General features: G+C 42.5%; 1 protein-coding gene and 1 pseudogene across 1 annotated transcript; one reads left to right on the forward strand and one right to left on the reverse strand.

Moving 5' to 3' along the window:
* Window positions 1–2,303: 2,303 nt before the first annotated feature.
* LOC109898490 (DNA-3-methyladenine glycosylase pseudogene) lies at window positions 2,304–3,913 on the forward strand (annotated as a pseudogene).
* A 113-nt stretch (window positions 3,914–4,026) lies between these two features.
* On the reverse strand, window positions 4,027–15,809 carry LOC109897609 (GATOR complex protein NPRL3-like). The gene is made up of 13 exons (XM_031834123.1): window positions 15,300–15,809; window positions 15,151–15,220; window positions 12,799–12,931; window positions 11,341–11,415; window positions 9,774–9,927; window positions 9,425–9,506; window positions 9,192–9,329; window positions 8,455–8,611; window positions 7,680–7,801; window positions 7,402–7,531; window positions 6,797–6,989; window positions 6,301–6,493; window positions 4,027–5,781 (listed from the first exon to the last, which is right to left on the reverse strand). The coding sequence occupies exons 1-13, from the start codon at window positions 15,496–15,498 to the stop codon at window positions 5,616–5,618; spliced, it is 1,812 nt and encodes a 603-aa protein (XP_031689983.1). The 5' UTR covers window positions 15,499–15,809; the 3' UTR covers window positions 4,027–5,615.
* Window positions 15,810–17,826: the final 2,017 nt, after the last annotated feature.

Below are 17,826 nucleotides of genomic sequence, written 5' to 3' on the forward strand. Positions count from 1 at the left end.
GGTAGCCTTCCACAAGCTTCCCACAATAAGTTGGGTGAATACTGGCCCAGTCCTCCTGACAGAGCTAGTGTAACGGAGTCAGGTTTGTAGGCCTCCTTGCTCGCACACACTATTTCAGTTCTTCCCACCAATTTTCTATAGGATTGAGGTCAGGGCTTTGTGATGGCCACTCCAATACCTTGACTCTATTGTCCTTACGCCATTTTGCCACAACTTTGGAATTATGCTTGGGGTCATTGTCCATTTGGAAGACCCATTTGCAACCAAGCATTAACTTCTTGAGATGTTGCTTTAATATATCCACATAATTTTCCTTTCTCATGATGCCACCTATGTTGTGATGTTCACCAGTCCCTCCTGCAGCAAAGCACCCCCACAACATGATGCTGTCACCCCCATGCTTCACGGTTGGGATGGTGTTCTTCGGCTTGCAAGCTTCCCCCTTTTTCTCAAAACATAACGATGGTCATTATGGCCAAACAGTAAACATTTTGTTTTATCAGACCAGAGGATATTTCTCCAAAAAGTACAATCTTTGTCCCCATGTGCAGTTGCAAACTGTCTGGCATTTTTATGGCGGTTTTGGAGTAGTGGATTCTTCCTTGCTGAGTGGCCTTTCAGGTTATGTCGATATAGGACTCGCTTTACTGCGGATATTGATACTTTTGTACCCGTTTCCTACAGCATCTTCATAAGGTCCTTTGCTGTTGTTCTGGGATTGATTTGCACTTTTCGCAAATCGCTCATTTCTAGGAGACAGAACGCATCTCCTTCCTGAGCGGTATGATGGCTGCGTGGTCCCATGGCATTTATACTTGCATACTATTAATTGTGATACAGTGAAATAATCTGTCTGTAAACAATTGTTGGAAAAATGTCTTGTGTCATGCACAAAGTAGACGTCCTAACCGACTTGCCAAAACTATAGTTTGTTAAGAAATTTGTGAAGTGGTTGAAAACAAGTTTTAATGACTCCAATCTAAGTGTATGTAAACTTCCGACTTCAACTGTACATCCAAGGGGCAGTCATGCTGTCCTGTTCTGAGCCAATTGCAATTTTCCTACGTCCTTTTTTTGTGGCACCTGACCACAAGACTGAACAGTAGTCAAGGTGGGACAAAACTAGGGCCTGTAGGACCTGCATTGTTGATAGTTTTGTTAAGAAGGCAGAGCATCGCTTTATTAAAGACAGACTTCTCCCAATCTTAGCTACTACTGCATCAATATGTCTTGACCATGACAGTTTACAATCTATTGTTACTCCAATCAGTTTAGTCATCTCAACTTGCTCAATTTCCACATTATTTATTACAAGATTTAGTTGAGGTTTAGTGAGTGTTTTGTTCCAGATACAATGCTTTTAGTGTTAGAAATATTTAGGGCTAACTTATTCCTTGCCACCAACTCTGAAACTAACTGCAGCTCTTGGTTGAGTGTTGCAGTCATTTCAGTTGCTGTAGTAGCTGACGTGTATAGTGTTGAGTCATCCGCATACATAGAAACTCTGGCTTTACTCAGTCAGTGGCATGTCGTTAGTAAAAATTTCAAACATCAAGGGGCATAAACAGTTACCCTGGGGAATTCCTGATTCTAACTGGATGATATTCTATAGGCTACAATTAAGACAAGTAACTCTTTATCCACATTATAGCAGGGGGTGTAAAGCCATAACACAAGTTTTTCCAGCAGCAGACTTTGATCGATAATGTCAAAAGCTGCACTGAAGTCTAACAAGACAGGCCCCACAGTCATTTTATCATCAATTTCTCTCAGCCAATCGTCTGTCATTTGTGTAAGTGTTGTGCTTGTTGAGTGTTCTTCCCTATAAGCATGCTGAAATTCTGTTGTCAATTTGTTTACTGTAAAATAGCATTGTGTGCTCAAACACAATTCTTTCCAGAATTTTACTAAGGGTTGGTAACAGGCTGATTGGTCGGCTATTTGAGCCAGTAAAGGAGCTTTACTATACTTGCGTAGCGGAATGACTTTAGCTTCCCTCCAGGCCTGAGGGCACACGCAGTAGGCTTAAATTGAAGATGTGGCAATATCGTCTGCTATTATCCTCAGTCATTTTCCATCTAGATTGTCAGACCCTGGTGGCTTGTCATTGTTCATAGACAATAATTTGTTCACCTCTTGAGTTGAATGATCTAGCTAAACATGGTAGTTAAAATGTGTGTTGTGTATTCCTGTATCAACATTGGAGTCCAGCTAGCAGTTGCACAGTCATTGGCACACATACACCATCAGCAGGGCTTATTGTGACCCCACACATGTAGTCTAGTTCTCTTCAGAGACAACAATAGCTCAAGTTCCTACTGAAGACATACCCACTGAGGACACACATGAAATAAAGTCTTTATTTAGGCCATCCCTTGTTTGTGCTGCAAGGTATTGGTGCGTCGGAGTGCAGATGGCACTGAGCTGAGAGGGAGGGTGGTGGAGACTGAGGCCTACCTGGGAGGAGAGGACAAAGCCTCTCACTCTGCTGGGGGAAAATGTACTGAGAGGAACACAGCGATGTTTATGAAACCTGGCACCATCTATGTGTACCCCATCTACGGCATCTACCTCTGTATAAATGTTTCCAGTCAAGGTAAGACCATACAACAAAACAGTACAACAGCCAGGCTTACCCTGAAGGCAGTGGAACAAACCACCAGTAATAAACCAAACTGCCATTAAAACCACAGGCAGTAAAGTTCAGTGTGTTGGCCTTATCTGTAGGAAAATCACCTAATTAGAGACTAAGTAGTGTTGCATCTCCCAGGCTCCCCCATGTTACTTTCATTAGGCCATAGTTCTCTTTTTTTCAACTGTTTCTCATTATTGAAGACGTTATATTATATGTTGCACCATGTTATTATCCATTCATTCACCCTGGAGAAAGGGCAGAGGAAGGAGATAATATGGCTCCACTCTATCATTCCCTGTGTGTGTTCTCTCTAGGGGAGGGTGCTGCTGTGCTTCTGCGGGCTCTGGAGCCTCTAAATGGCCTGCCTCTTATGAAGCAGCTGCGGACAACCAGGCGGAGGGAGGGGGCCCGGCCCCTGAAGGACAAAGAGCTATGCAATGGTCCCTCAAAGCTGTGCCAGGCCCTGGACATACCACGCTGCTTCGACCGGAGAGACCTTGCCTCAGACCCAGAGGTGTGGCTGGAGAGGGACACCCAGATAGGACCGCAAGAGCCAGGCCTCAGCGAGGTGGTCTCAGCAAGACGGATCGGCATTGACTCTCATGGGGAATGGACCAAACCCCTGCGCTTCTATCTGCATGGTCACCGCTGTGTGAGTGTAGTGAACAAACAGGCAGAGACACAGATTCACTCACTGGCAAACAATGTGATATCAGACTTTGCGTCCTCCTCAGTGGACGTATGTGATGGTGACACAGGACAGAGTTGAAACTGGGAATATTTTTGGAATTGTATCAAACCATGATGAGTATATACTTAATGTTTTTACAGACATAATGCAAGTGAAAAATGTCAGCTATGAGCTATTTCAGTAATTTGGTCTAGCTATGGGGAAATCATTGCAAAATACCCAAAGCCAAAATGTTTGCTATGAGGGGAATCCAGATTCAATATATAATTACGTCTACTTAGATACACACATTGTTGCCCAAACACAAATCCCACAGATATGGAATATGCCATATTTGTATGCTACAAATGATTAAACTACATTCCAAACATCTGTAAAATATTTGATCTAGCCTCCCCTCCCTGCTATCAAAGCAACTAGAATTTCCATTCCAGTCATTCTCATTAATAAACATCCTTGCTGGAAAAGTTCTCTTGGAATCATTGATTTTGCAGATGTTTGGAACGTCGTGCTCCTTCTCTCAAAGCAGAAACAGCATGTCTGATGTTTGGCATCTTTTCATTCTTTCCCTCCCACTGAGACTCCTAGGGGAGGCAGCCTTGCCTGCAGCCTGGAATGAGCATTAAGGTTGTTTTCCTACATTGTGTTTGTTGGAGATGATTTAGCACTTTTGGGAATCCCCCAAATGGAAAGGCTCAAGTGGAGTACTGTGTTTAAACTGCCCAATTTATAGGTATCACTAAAGCTCTTCACACACTGTTATTCAATCATGTACAGTAGTATTGAAAACAAGGCATTGAACGTAAAACATCTAAGAGAGAAAGGGACAAATTAAATCATCTAAAAGCTCCATATATTCACTCCCAGTCCCCTAAGCAGAGCAGACAGTTATTCTTTTAGAAATCTTATTGTTTTGGGTAGCATTGATATGAGTACAGTTGGCTAGAAGTAATGAGCACCATAATAAGGCCTTTGTACAGCAGCAGTCCGTATCATTCTGTCCGTCTGGTATTTCAGAAAGGGTCCCTCACCTCATGACAGACCTGTTTACTCTCTCTACCCTCTACTCCAGAAGAGAGTGGAAGGGGGAGATGACAGACCTCTCTACTCCAGAGGAGAGTGGAAGAGGGAGATGACAGACCTCTCTACTCCAGAAGAGAGTGGAAGGGGGAGATGACAGACCTCTCTACTCCAGAAGAGAGTGGAAGGGGGAGATGACAGACCTCTCTACTCCAGAGGAGAGTGGAAGAGGGAGATGACAGACCTCTCTACTCCAGAAGAGAGTGGAAGGGGGAGATGACAGACCTCTCTACTCCAGAAGAGAGTGGAAGGGGGAGATGACAGACCTCTCTACTCCAGAAGAGAGTGGAAGGGGGAGATGACAGACCTCTCTACTCCAGAAGAGAGTGGAAGGGGGAGATGACAGACCTCTCTACTCCAGAGGAGAGTGGAAGAGGGAGATGACAGACCTCTCTACTCCAGAAGAGAGTGGAAGGGGGAGATGACAGACCTCTCTACTCCAGAAGAGAGTGGAAGGGGGAGATGACAGACCTCTCTACTCCAGAAGAGAGTGGAAGGGGGAGATGACAGACCTCTCTACTCCAGAGGAGAGTGGAAGAGGGAGATGACAGACCTCTCTACTCCAGAAGAGAGTGGAAGGGGGAGATGACAGACCTCTCTACTCCAGAAGAGAGTGGAAGGGGGAGATGACAGACCTCTCTACTCCAGAAGAGAGTGGAAGGGGGAGATGACAGACCTCTCTACTCCAGAAGAGAGTGGAAGGGGGAGATGACAGACCTCTCTACTCCAGAAGAGAGTGGAAGAGGGAGATGACAGACCTCTCTACTCCAGAAGAGAGTGGAAGGGGGAGATGACAGACCTCTCTACTCCAGAAGAGAGTGGAAGGGGGAGATGACAGACCTCTCTACTCCAGAAGAGAGTGGAAGGGGGAGATGACAGACCTCTCTACTCCAGAAGAGAGTGGAAGAGGGAGATGACAGACCTCTCTACTCCAGAAGAGAGTGGAAGAGGGAGATGACAGACCTCTCTACTCCAGAAGAGAGTGGAAGAGGGAGATGACAGACCTCTCTACTCCAGAAGAGAGTGGAAGAGGGAGATGACAGACCTCTCTACTCCAGAAGAGAGTGGAAGAGGGAGATGACAGACCTCTCTACTCCAGAAGAGAGTGGAAGAGGGAGATGACAGACCTCTCTACTCCAGAAGAGAGTGGAAGAGGGAGATGACAGACCTCTACTCCAGAGGAGACTGGAAGAGGGAGATGACAGACCTCTACTCCAGAGGAGACTGGAAGAGGGAGATGACAGGGTCCTCATGGTTGGTGACCACCAGAACACTTCTGAATTTGTCAAAGAGGGTCTTCAGCTGAGATCGCCTCATGTTTTCATTATACATGATCTCCTCCAGGTGATGGTGCCCTCGGAAGTAGTGCAGCAGCCTGGAAAGAAGGAAGGAACATCACACAACAGGCCGAGAAATGAGACTAAAGCAAAATCTTCACCAAATCATTAGCTAAGTAAATCTAGCATGAAGCAGCACTTGTTAGAGCCAGTAATCACATTAGTGCATCCTGCACACTATGCAGTCACACTATTGATTCACTGCTTAGGGCTTTGGCATTTTCCTTCAAGCTTTTTCTCACTTCTGCAACTCAGCAATTGTTACACAACTGAAAAATAACATTATTTTTCCCATATATTCTTGAAGACGGGATGAGATTATTATTTTTTTTCAAAGCCTTGAACAAAAATCCTTTAATTCCCCACAAGACCAAGCTGACAGATGTATGTTTGTTCTGAAGATATACTAGTCACAAGAGCCTCCAGCCCCGGTCCTTCAAAATGAACCAGCCCACCTGTCATACTGGCTGTTACGCAATAGAGGGCGCCATTACGCCACTAAAAATACAGTAGCCCACCTTGGTGCCAACTAGTAAAGCGCAGGGGACATACTGTACCTGGCAAACATGCGCAGGTCTTCAGGACTTTGTGCAGCTGGGATATTGAGGATGACTTGGCGTTCGTGCTCTGTCAGGCTGGCCAGTAACGTCTCGGTCATCCTCCTGTTTAGTGGAGAGTCTCCACCAGGAAGCAGTTCTGCACTGGAGTTATCCATACTGGGACTGGTCAGGGTCATGTCATCACTGCTGGCTACACAGAGAGAGAGAGAGAGAGAGAGAGAGAGAGAGAGAGAGAGAGAGAGAGAGAGAGAGTGAGGGGTGGAGAGAATGAGAGAGACAGACATTGATTGAGGAGAAGGAATGACAGACAGGGGTTAATGATTAGCTGACTAGAGGCACAACTGTAGCAGGTAACCCTTTTGAACAGGAATTGAACAGGTTAACCAGGTACGGTAGTATATTAAAACATACTCTATCATAAAAACAGAGCGTACTTCATCAACACTTCACCCCCAGAGTGCAAGACAGCTGGTTGAAGGGGAAGTTCACATACTTGGAGATCCGAAGCTGAGTGCGCTGGGCGTGCTGAGGCTGCGTCCCCCCACCCGGGCCACCAGGGGGAGCTCCTCGTCCCGCAGCAGACCTGGTGCCTCCTCACTGGGGGGGACCAGCAGACACACATAGGTATGGAGCTGGATCAGCAGGCGCCGCTGGAGCATCCACACCACCATCTGGATCAGCTGGGCCTGGCCAGAGGTGGAGGGGAAAGGAGAAGGGACACACTGGGTTAGAGGCACCACTCAAAGAAAAAAACTGAACACGTGGAACTGGAAGAAGTGTCACCCTGTAACTGGGCGCATCTGTTTCAGACAGAAAGGTTCCAAACTGGCCCAAAATAGAGCCAAGAAATAGCTGCGTGTTCTGGTCCTGTTCTCATGAAAAATAGATGTTGAGAAGGATGGAGTTGATGTGATGTCTTTTATAATTTATCATCTTCGCTTAGAGAGCTCGGCCGTACCAGGATGGGTCTGAGAGAGAGCCCAGACGTTCTTTCTGCTTCAGACATCAGCATTTCTAAGGTATCAATTATATACTGAGTAGCTTTCTGGAAGCTATCTTTTAGTCAAAATGAGCTTGTGTATTTCCTAATAGACCTACCTCCTGCACAGACGCATCCAGTGGGTTCCTAAACTCAGACAGTGAGAGGGGCAGGGAGAACTTGGCCAGCATGGAAGGCAGGTCATGACCTGGGAACTGCTGGCCAAACGCCTCAGCCAATGGAGAGTACCTATGCAAGAAGAAGATAAAATGGATGTACAGATTACAGTGTCTGGTTCATTAGTTTAGTCAACTCTCAGCACACACCCTGTTAATGAGGCATGGCAGGAATGAGAGAAGGAGAGAAAGGGAGCACAAAGCTGTTCAAACACTCACACACACACAGATACTCACAGGCTGATGTGGCGTGTGGGGACAGCATGTAGACATTGTTCTCACACAGAGGGTACACTATGATGGCTTTTCCCCAGTACACCAGGTGAGCAGCAATCTGGAAGATCTGCACACACAACGAACAGAAACAAACATGTAACTGTGAAAATGCATTATTGGGCATGGACAGAACCTGTCTGTAAAGAAGATTCCTAATTTACCCCACTAGATGGCAGTATGAGAACAGCAACATTATGACACCAACAATATGATGTGACATTGAGGACAATTTGTAATGACTTGCTATTCTTTATATCGACAATTCTTTATATTGCAGCATGTTAGTGTTCAGCAACTTACAATCAAATATGTTCAAAAGTGGGCCGATGTCAACTAAACCTGGCTTCAAATACTATTTAGGGTATTTCAATTGCTTTCAAATACATTTGGAAGTATTTATATTTTATTTTTAAAGACAAGTAGTTGAATATTGGAACTTATTTGGAAATACACTGACTCAAATACACTCCTATGCATTAAATCTGGCCATTTTAAAAAAGTGTTTGAAAATGCTTTCAAATAGTAGGCTATTTATAGGAAATTATTTGAAATACATTGACATACTTCCAATAGAAGTATTTTATTCAGCCACATTATTTGAAAATACTCAAATACACAGAAAATAAGTATTAAAATAATAAACAATCAAATACCCATGTATTTGAACCCGATCAAATACCCATGTATTAGTGTGTACTGATGCAAGGTGCTCCTACCAACCTGTAGCAGGTTCAGGTCTGCATCCTGTGCCAGCTGCTGCAGGTTCTTGACTGCAGAGCAGGTCTTAATGAGGCGCACCAGAGCAGGAGAGCAATCCAAAGGCAGCTGGGCCAGCAGAGCCTTCTCACTGTCCAGCAACAGCAGAGCATGATACGGCCTGGGGGACAACAACACATACGTTTAACACAGAGCCCATGTTAATGACTAATTATCACTAGTTACATTCTATATAGTCTGTGAAGTGTATGGAAATACACTTAGCGCCCCTTTGTTGCTACAAATGTACAACATTTTCTCTCTTGGAAAATACTATGGCTTATATTTAAGTTCCAATGCATGTTTTACTAAGGGCAAAATTGTAGTAGCAATTTGAGATGAAGATACTAACATTGGTCTGACTAAACATAACCATGTGAAAGGCAGAAGAAGTAAATAAAGAATGCCATTAGGTGGCGCTGTGGCCTACAGGAAATTATTGGTGGAGCTGCTCACCAGATGCAGTTAATAGTTGCACATAAAGAAGCAGGCCACAAGAGCTAACTGTTACCACAAAGACTTCTCTCTCACAGCCTCGGTATATAATTGCTGTAAAACGTTCCATAATACAGATCTGATCAACCTAATGTCCACATACAGTGAAAGCCTACAAAGTTCTGCCGTCAGTTACAACTTGTAACCCACACGTCTCAAACAGTGTTCAGTAGCTCACAAAAGGACAACCTCACACACATACACACCTTATGGCCTTGAGGCTACGCTCCAGAGCCTCTGGGGGTACGTGGTTGCCCCCTACCCGGTGGATCTTGTGAGGTAAACAGAAGCTCACCTCCAGCCAGTTGTTGATATGGAGCCTCACCACCCCTGTTGTACACAGGCTAGACACACAACACAGACTCTATTATTACACCTGCACTGTAAGAACAAAGAAACTATCCACAAATACATGACTTTGTAGGGTGTTTTTACAAACCTGTCATATGCCTCCTTCAAGTCCCTGGCAAGCTTGCATTTAGGAAGGATTTGTCTGAACGGTGACTGAGGGCTGCCATCAGCTAAGAACGAAAACACAGAAAATCAAGTCACATACATTGACCTCTCCATGACATTGTAAATCCATGTCGTGTGAAGACTTTGACAGACACCTCTCATCCCCATCTTCTTTGGAACAATATGGAGAGGAAAATATATGCATTGTTCTGTAAAATGATATCAGAGTAAAGTAGGTACTTCATGGTATATGGTACTTAATGGCTGGTACTTTATGGTACTAGACTCAATCACTAAGTGGTGTGTTTTGGGTAATGTAGTATGTGACTCACTCTCGGTCATGTTGGTGACCTCGTCCTGCACGGCCAGCATCAGCTTGGCCTCTCTGGTGAGGTACTGGCAGCGGCGCTCCTCGTGCTGCAGGGCGATGGCGATACGCCGGGACAGGTTGTGCATGCAGCTGATGACGGACGGGTCGGCGTTGGCCTGTAAGAGGCGCCAGGACAGAGAGACGGCATTATGAGACACTGGTGCAAAGCAACTGGAACACTGATCACACTTCAACACTGGGTTAAAGTGATACTTCGAGATTGTGGCAATTTATCTAATTCCCCATAGTCAGATGAACTCGTCGATACCATCTGTCTCTGCGTCCAGTATGAAGGAAGTGAAAGGTTGTTTCGTGAGCCAATGCTTACTAGAAGTTTATAGACTTCCAATCATTGCACTAACACTAGTTAGCAATTGCGCTTGAGCTAGTTAGCAACTTCCTTCAAACTGCATGCAGAGACTCTGAAATATCCCTTACTTTTTTTACTACTAAAAAGTACTTTATTATTAGTTTATAGATGATTAGAAATCTGTAATGGTTATAACACATTGGTTGACATTGTGAGCATCTACTAAATTATTACATTGTAATTGTAACAAATAGGGAATCTATGGTCCGGCAAGTCAGTTCAATAATAACTTAATAAAAATGTGAGTGGTAAAATGGCCCTAGTTCCAAACTGCTAATTTAAAAAATGTGAGTGGTAAAATGGCCCTAGTTCCAAACTGCTAATTTAAAAAATGTGAGTGGTAAAATGGCCCTAGTTCCAAACTGCTAATTTTAAAAATGTGCATACTATAAAAATATATATATATGATATTTTATCAATACATTCATGTCAAATTGTATTTATTGCAGTTAAATAATTTTGGGTGAACCGACATTGAGTGACATTACTTATATGAATATAAAAATATGAATCAATAGCGTATTTAAACAAATTACTCATATTTCAAAATAAAAAACAAACAAGTCAAAAGTGCAGGACATCATTTTCTGCATTGTCATGTTAGGCGCAGAGCTGTGGAAAATGCCAGTGAGTGACTGGCTGGGTGGGTTGCTGGGCAGATATGAGGTTAGAACATGACTGTGCACATTCCGCCCAGTCTCAGCTGTGCAGGGCTAGGCAGCCTCCAGTGAATCAGCAGTCTGCCAGGCTGAGTCATGCCCAGGGGAGGGTAGTGCCATGCTGGGTAGAGTGATTAAACAGAGCCCACTGCCCCCGCCCAGCTCTCACCCTCCTTTCCAACACAGATAGACCCCATGCTGGAATGTTATCACCCCAAGAGACCCATCCCTTTCTAGGAAAGCACTCTCCCTGACCTGGCCTCACCCACCCAAATTACCAGCCAATTTATTTTATTTAATTAGACAAAATGTATTTTACACCAATGAATGTTTTGTATGTAAAATAAGCACATAATGTGGAAAACATTTAGCTAATCCAAAACCTGAGTATTAGCACTTATTCATCAAATTAAGATGAATATTATTGACATGACAGTAATTATATTCAAGAGGAAAGAAAAAGCTATTTATGGAAAATAAAATAAAAATTACATTCTTACCCTCAGAGCAAACACAACACTGAACAGGATCATGGTGGGCATCTCCCTCTTAGGTGAGGGGTCGGTCTTGGACACCTGGACAGAAAGAAATAAGATAATATTGTATGTATTGAAATGTATAAACAACACAGTGAAAACATTCATGTTAGTCCTGTGACAAAGCTCTATAGACAAGAATAAACAGCTTTAAATGGCTCCTTTTATTCGTGCCTTTTATACTGGTATTTTCAACATCTTATTTACAAAAATATATAATTGCACTCTTTAAAGCTTGGTTTATTACAGTAGGTATTCAATTAAGCTTTGAAATAACATTCTATGAGAGCGATAGCTCATGAATTGTTGGTATAATTTCTGAAAAGGGCCATTTTGTATAGATTCTAACATACAGCTCAGGCTCGGTTATTAGGGGATCACACTGATGAGAAATTGCCATTTGGATACAGTCAACAGCATACAAATCACATGGATTAAATACATGTCTTTATGGAAAGCAAATGATTCACTGCACTAGTTGAGTAATTTGTTATCAGGTTCATCAGGACACTAATTTCAACCCTCCAATAGACTACATGTAGTCCAGTGAATGGAATAGTACCTATCATCAACCTACTTAGGTTAGATACGTTTTAGTTACGTTACAAACCATTTCAATATTTGTCTAGAATTTCACTCCAAATGATTTCTCCACCCCCACCCCTTATATTCAACCATTCTATCTTACTTCTGTGAAACGTCAAATAATGATTGTGGAACACAGATGTAAGGCACTTCTTCCACTAGATGGAGCGAGTGACCTGAATTCACAGTCTCAGAGTGGAATTAGAAGTCAAAGGAGAATTGCTGTTTCAGATAGAGAGGAGAAGAACTGCCCCCTCTCAATGAAGCCAAAGCCGATCGCAATTGGGAAAATGTCAATCTTCGTGGTCAATCTTCGTGTAAATAAATGAAAATATTCTAAGACAAGCATGGTACCAATAATTTATTATATTACACCAGATGTATGTCCTTGAACTGATTATTTTAAAACCAAATCTGTCAATGTGCCTTTGAGCAAAGCCCTTAACCCAAGCTGCTCCTGTAAATCGCTCTGCAGAAGAGCATCTACTAAATGACTAATGGAAGCCTGCAGTACCCCAGTAGGCCTTCAACTTGATATATTCATTGAGAGGGAGCAGCACTGAGCTAGCCTGCAATGTCACTTTCTGGAGTAGCTCAAACTGTACATGTTATATATCCATGAGATGCCATATTAACTGAATTCCTTGGCTTCAAATGTTCTATTGAGTCTTCACAAAGGGATGAATTGTGTCACGTGACTGATGGCTTTGTCCATCCATTCATATACAGTCATTATTCAGATCTCATGGTACTGCTGGACTGACTGACAGAGAATCTCTGCGGGTGAATATGTATTTATGCTCAGGCCATCACAAATTCACAAAAAAAGTATCTTACCTGAATGGTGTGAGGATGCTGGAGGAGGGTGGGGTGCCCAATGAAACGCACATTGTCTATCTTCAGCTCAAACTTCTTCCCACACATATCAGACTTGGTGGCCAAGATAGTGGCGAGGATGATGTCAGAGAACCTTATTGAAGAAAGAGAGGAGAAAAAGACCTAAGTAAACCAGCTGAGAGTAGAGCAGGAAGGGAGGAGAGCAACAAGATATCTGAGAAAGTGCCAATTATATCTAATTCGGTTTCATTGTCTTTGTTTTATTGTTTAGTCCATCAACCTATAATGGTAGCCATAGTGTGACTATGGATAGGAGGGTTAGGTTAACCACATGGATCAGCCTGCAACCTGATTGATAGATCACAGTTTGAGAGGAGCTGGTGTAAATAGTACTTGGAGAGGAGAGACGACAGTGAATAAGCCCCCTCTGGCAGAGAAGGTGAGGGCTTTGTAAAGGGGAGGTGACAGACTCATGCTGGTTTACATAGCTCATGCTGTAGGCTGGTCCCATCATCCAATACAAATTATATCAACATCATTAGGTGGTATTATTCCACCAGACAACCGAAAAGGGACAGATTCTAATCCAATCTTAATCATGACTATGTTTTTTTTGTTCTGAGAAATAAGTTATTATGACTCTGCTTGGTTTAGCCATGTAGAAGAAGTCTGTATCTATTCAGAATTGATTTCCCAACAATCAAATATCATCAGATGAAGTGGATTCCAATGCTAAATGAACTGAAGAATCTATGTCCGCTGGTTTTGGAGCAATCACTTAACAAGGCTTAATTGAAATGCAGGATTTACCAAGATAGAATCATTCCATCTGTAATAATTCAACAGGAATTTCAGAGATTAAGGTTGGCGTAGGTATATATATATATATGTGTGTATATATATACACACACACAGGAAGGAAGGAGTGAATAAAGACAAGGGTGTTGTAAACAAAAGAAAGGTGGTTTTAGAATGACTTGGTCTTACCCTGCTACCAACTGTTGATCAGTTAATGGAGTTTGTTCTCTGAAATGGGAATAGGGCCATAAAAAAAGTAATATCATAGATGGGTTGAAATAGGTAAAGAGTAGGCCAAACTTGATGTAAATAGGCCTGTAGCTTTTATTTGAGTAACTATCAATTGTAGGCATCTGTATTTTTGTTAAATTCTTCCTTTTAAATTAAAATGAGTGACTGAAATTTTCATTTAAAAAAATCTTTATCTAGTGGCCACTATTTTGCATGCCAGCCATATCTTATTATCTGAATGTCACTTGAAAATTAAAAAGCAAACACTTTAAAAGCCCACATGTTAAACAAAAGGCACTGATGTAACAAGGTTAAAAAGCTCATGTAACCTATCCATTTATTTGACATACATATAGCGTGACTTTCATAATCACATATTCCAAACAACAGATAAGGGGTGTATTGCCATGAACCCATGCTGTAATATCCCAGACACATTTGCAAGAGGGCACAAATACAACCCTAGCCATCTTTGGTGATCCAGAGCCAATAGGACCCTAGCCAACACACATGCCACAATTGTTTTAATCAAATGTTGACTAATTTTGTTCTGATATGAGCATATCCAAAACTTGACTGGTTAACAAAACGTATGATGAATATGCTGAAGCCTGTCACGCTGGTGCAGTGTCACACAGTCCCCTACCCAATTCAGAAATGCTAACTACTTTAGCACATATTGATGATTGTATCTTCTGACTAGGGGAGTTTTGTTGAGCACCCAAACACTTGCTTTAAACATTAACAAGCATTGCCTGAGGTACTATATTGGAAACATAAGGAATGTATCTCTTATCAGTGAGAAATACTTTTTTATTTTTTATTCAAGTTACTACAAGCCTTTATTGGGTTAGTTTTCCTCCACGGACATATGTCCATGTTACAGAGCTTGTTGATGGAAGACATTGGCCGCCACCTGTGCAAATTGGCTATCTAGCGTGCTCCGAACACCTGTGTGTGAGATAACTGAGGAGGAAATGTAGTTCAAAAACTGGGGGCACACAAAGTGTATGGATCTGTGTAAAACTACTAAAGTAAGTGTATCTTTTTTATTTGAAAGATAGGGGGCATATCAGCATACGTTTTGAAAACCGCTTCGAAAGCGATGATTATTGACGTTTTTAAACCTTAAAACACAGCATCGGAATTGTAGTTTACACCGAGCCAAATGCGGGCGAATGTAATGGCTGAAAATCCGACACATGGATGAGGGTTTTCGAAAGCTAACAGTCCCCATTCAAAGGGATGTTGTTTATTTCCCCATCGTGATATAGACCTAAACATGGAAACATTATGTAGGTGACATAATATGATGACCAATACCTTGAGTCTCCATCTGGGTCTTCAAGAACATCTCCTGTAGTGTTCAATGCATATGGACTTCGCTGTTTTGCTATTGGGCAAAGACATCAAATTTTACATATCACACCACATAGCAAGCTAACGTCACACACACAGTAAGGACTACTTACTCGTGAGTGATGATGTGCAATCTGCAACCCGTTGAAATGGGTACCTAAAGAGCAATTTGTTCCCTCGGCTACCCGAAGTAACCAAAATTACACTGATAGGGCTTGTCTTTTCACCACATTTGAAGAAGCTATTTTCAGACTGTTTATACATAGATTTTCGCTCGCCTTGTAAATCAAATGATGATGAATGAATGTACATATTTTAACGTCGAGTTAGCTAATGTAATATTAAATATCAATTGACAAACAGTTTGCTAGCTACATGGTTATAAGAAACCTAGCTACCACTTGCCAGACTTTCCAATAATTATCAAATATAGCTAGCTCCGAGCTAACTAGCTTGTGCCAGCTAAGAAATGTTGAGGGTTAATGTTACCTATCGCAGCTACATTGATTAACTACTTAACAACATTCGGTAATATACTGGTGACAATATATTTTAATACTTATATAATTCCGTTTTCTGCTAGATGTGTTGTTTCTCTACTCCAGCTCAGGGCTGCCTGCCAATGTTGTGTGTTACACTGATATGTGATGTAGACCGTAAAAATAGTTCCGCTAGTGGGGTGTGAGATTAGTGATTCAGTCGATTCTAAAACAAATACCCTGTTGTAAAAACTCGCATTTTACCAGTTAATATCATCACTGTTATTTTTCATATTCAGTAGCAATGCAACTGTATTGTAGCCTCGCGAGCCAGCATGATAATGTGAGGCTAATACAACTGGAAAGCATAGAGCAGGGGTTCTTAAACGTTATCACCTAGAGACCCACATTAAACACCATATCAAATCGGTCACAAACACATATTTAGCAGAAGTAGCGAATTGCTTGTGTTCCTAGCTCCAACAGTCCAACAGTCAGTTAAAAACAAATTCTTATTTACAATGACAGCCTACCAGGGAACAGTGGTATAACTGCCTTGTTCAGGGGCAGAACGACAGATTTTTACCTTGTCAGCTCAGGGATTCGATCTAGCAACCTTTCAGTTACTGGCCCAACGCACTAGGCTACCTGCCGCCCAGCATGAGTAAAACCCTTTTGCTTGATACTGTTATCCATAATAAAAGTCGACATTAGAATCCAGTTTACTTTTAATAATCTGAGCGAAATTATCTAAAGAGCTCTAGTGCGCCTAAAGTCGTTTTCCATTGCTTTTTTAAATATATTTTTTAAACCTTTATTTAACCAGGCAAGTCAGTTAAGAACACATTCTTATTTTCAATGACGGCCTGGGAACAGTGGGTTAACTGCCTGTTCAGGGGCAGAACGACAGATTTGTACCTTGTCAGCTCGGGGGTTTGAACTCGCAACCTTCTGGTTACTAGTCCAATGCTCTAACCACCGCTTTGTTGCCATTATATCAGTTCTAGCGTGTCTCAATAATGACCATCTACACTGAACACAAATATAAACGCAACATGTAAAGTGTTGGTCCTATGTTTCAGGAGCTGAAATGACAAAATCCCAGAAATGTTCCATTTGCCCCTAAAAATGTATTTATCTCAGATGCTGTGCACAAATTTGTTTATTTCCCTGTTAGTGAGCATTTCTCATTTGCCAAGATAATCCATCCACCTGACAGGTGTGGCATATCAAGAAGCTGATTAAACAGCATAATTATTACACAGGTGCACCTTGTGCTGGGGGACAATAAAAGGCCACTTTAAAATGTGCAGTTTTGTCACACAACACAATGCCACAGATGTCTCATGTTTTGAGGGAGCATGCAATTTGCACAATGACAACAGGAATGTCCACCAGAGATGTTGTCAGAGACCTGAATGTTAATTTCTCTACCATAAACTGCCTTCAACATCGTTTTAGAGAATTTGGCAGTACATCCAACCGGCCTCACAACAGCAGACCATGTGTAACTGTAACCGATGTGAAATGGCTAGCTAGTTAGCGGTGGTGCGCAAGGGCCGCGGCTTTTGTGGAGCGATGGGAAACGATGCTTCGTGGGTGACTGTTGTCTGCAGAGGGTCCCTGGTTCGAGCCCGGGTAGGTGAGGGGACGACTAAAGTCACGTGGTTACATAACCACGCCATTCCAGACATATGTCTTCTTCACCTGTGATCGTCTGAGAGGGGGTGGAGAGGAGTATTTCTGAAATAAAGCCCTTTTGTGTGGAAAACGCATTCTGATTGGCTAGGCCTGGCTCCCCAGTCGGTGGGCCTGACTGCCAAGTGGGTGGGCCCTTCCATTGGTGCACCTGTGCCAAGTCATGTGAAATCCATAGATTAGGGCCTAATGCATTTATTTCAATTGAATGATTTCCTTATATGAACTGTAACTCAGTAAAATCTTTGAAATTATTGCATGTTGCGTTCAGTATAACGCAGTTACCTACAACTATTAAAAAGTTGCTACTCTGTCTCCGTGCAGCACTCTCTCAACCAGTGCTCTCAACGCACGCACACCCCTTTGTGCCTCCTCGTCTCCACCATTCATTCACTTACTCACACACTCAGTAACAGCCTTCTCACTGCCTGATAGTCAGCAGCAGGTCACATTGAAATATATA

Source organism: Oncorhynchus kisutch, linkage group LG10, assembly GCF_002021735.2.
Source record: "Oncorhynchus kisutch isolate 150728-3 linkage group LG10, Okis_V2, whole genome shotgun sequence".
NCBI classification, from domain to species: domain Eukaryota; kingdom Metazoa; phylum Chordata; class Actinopteri; order Salmoniformes; family Salmonidae; genus Oncorhynchus; species Oncorhynchus kisutch.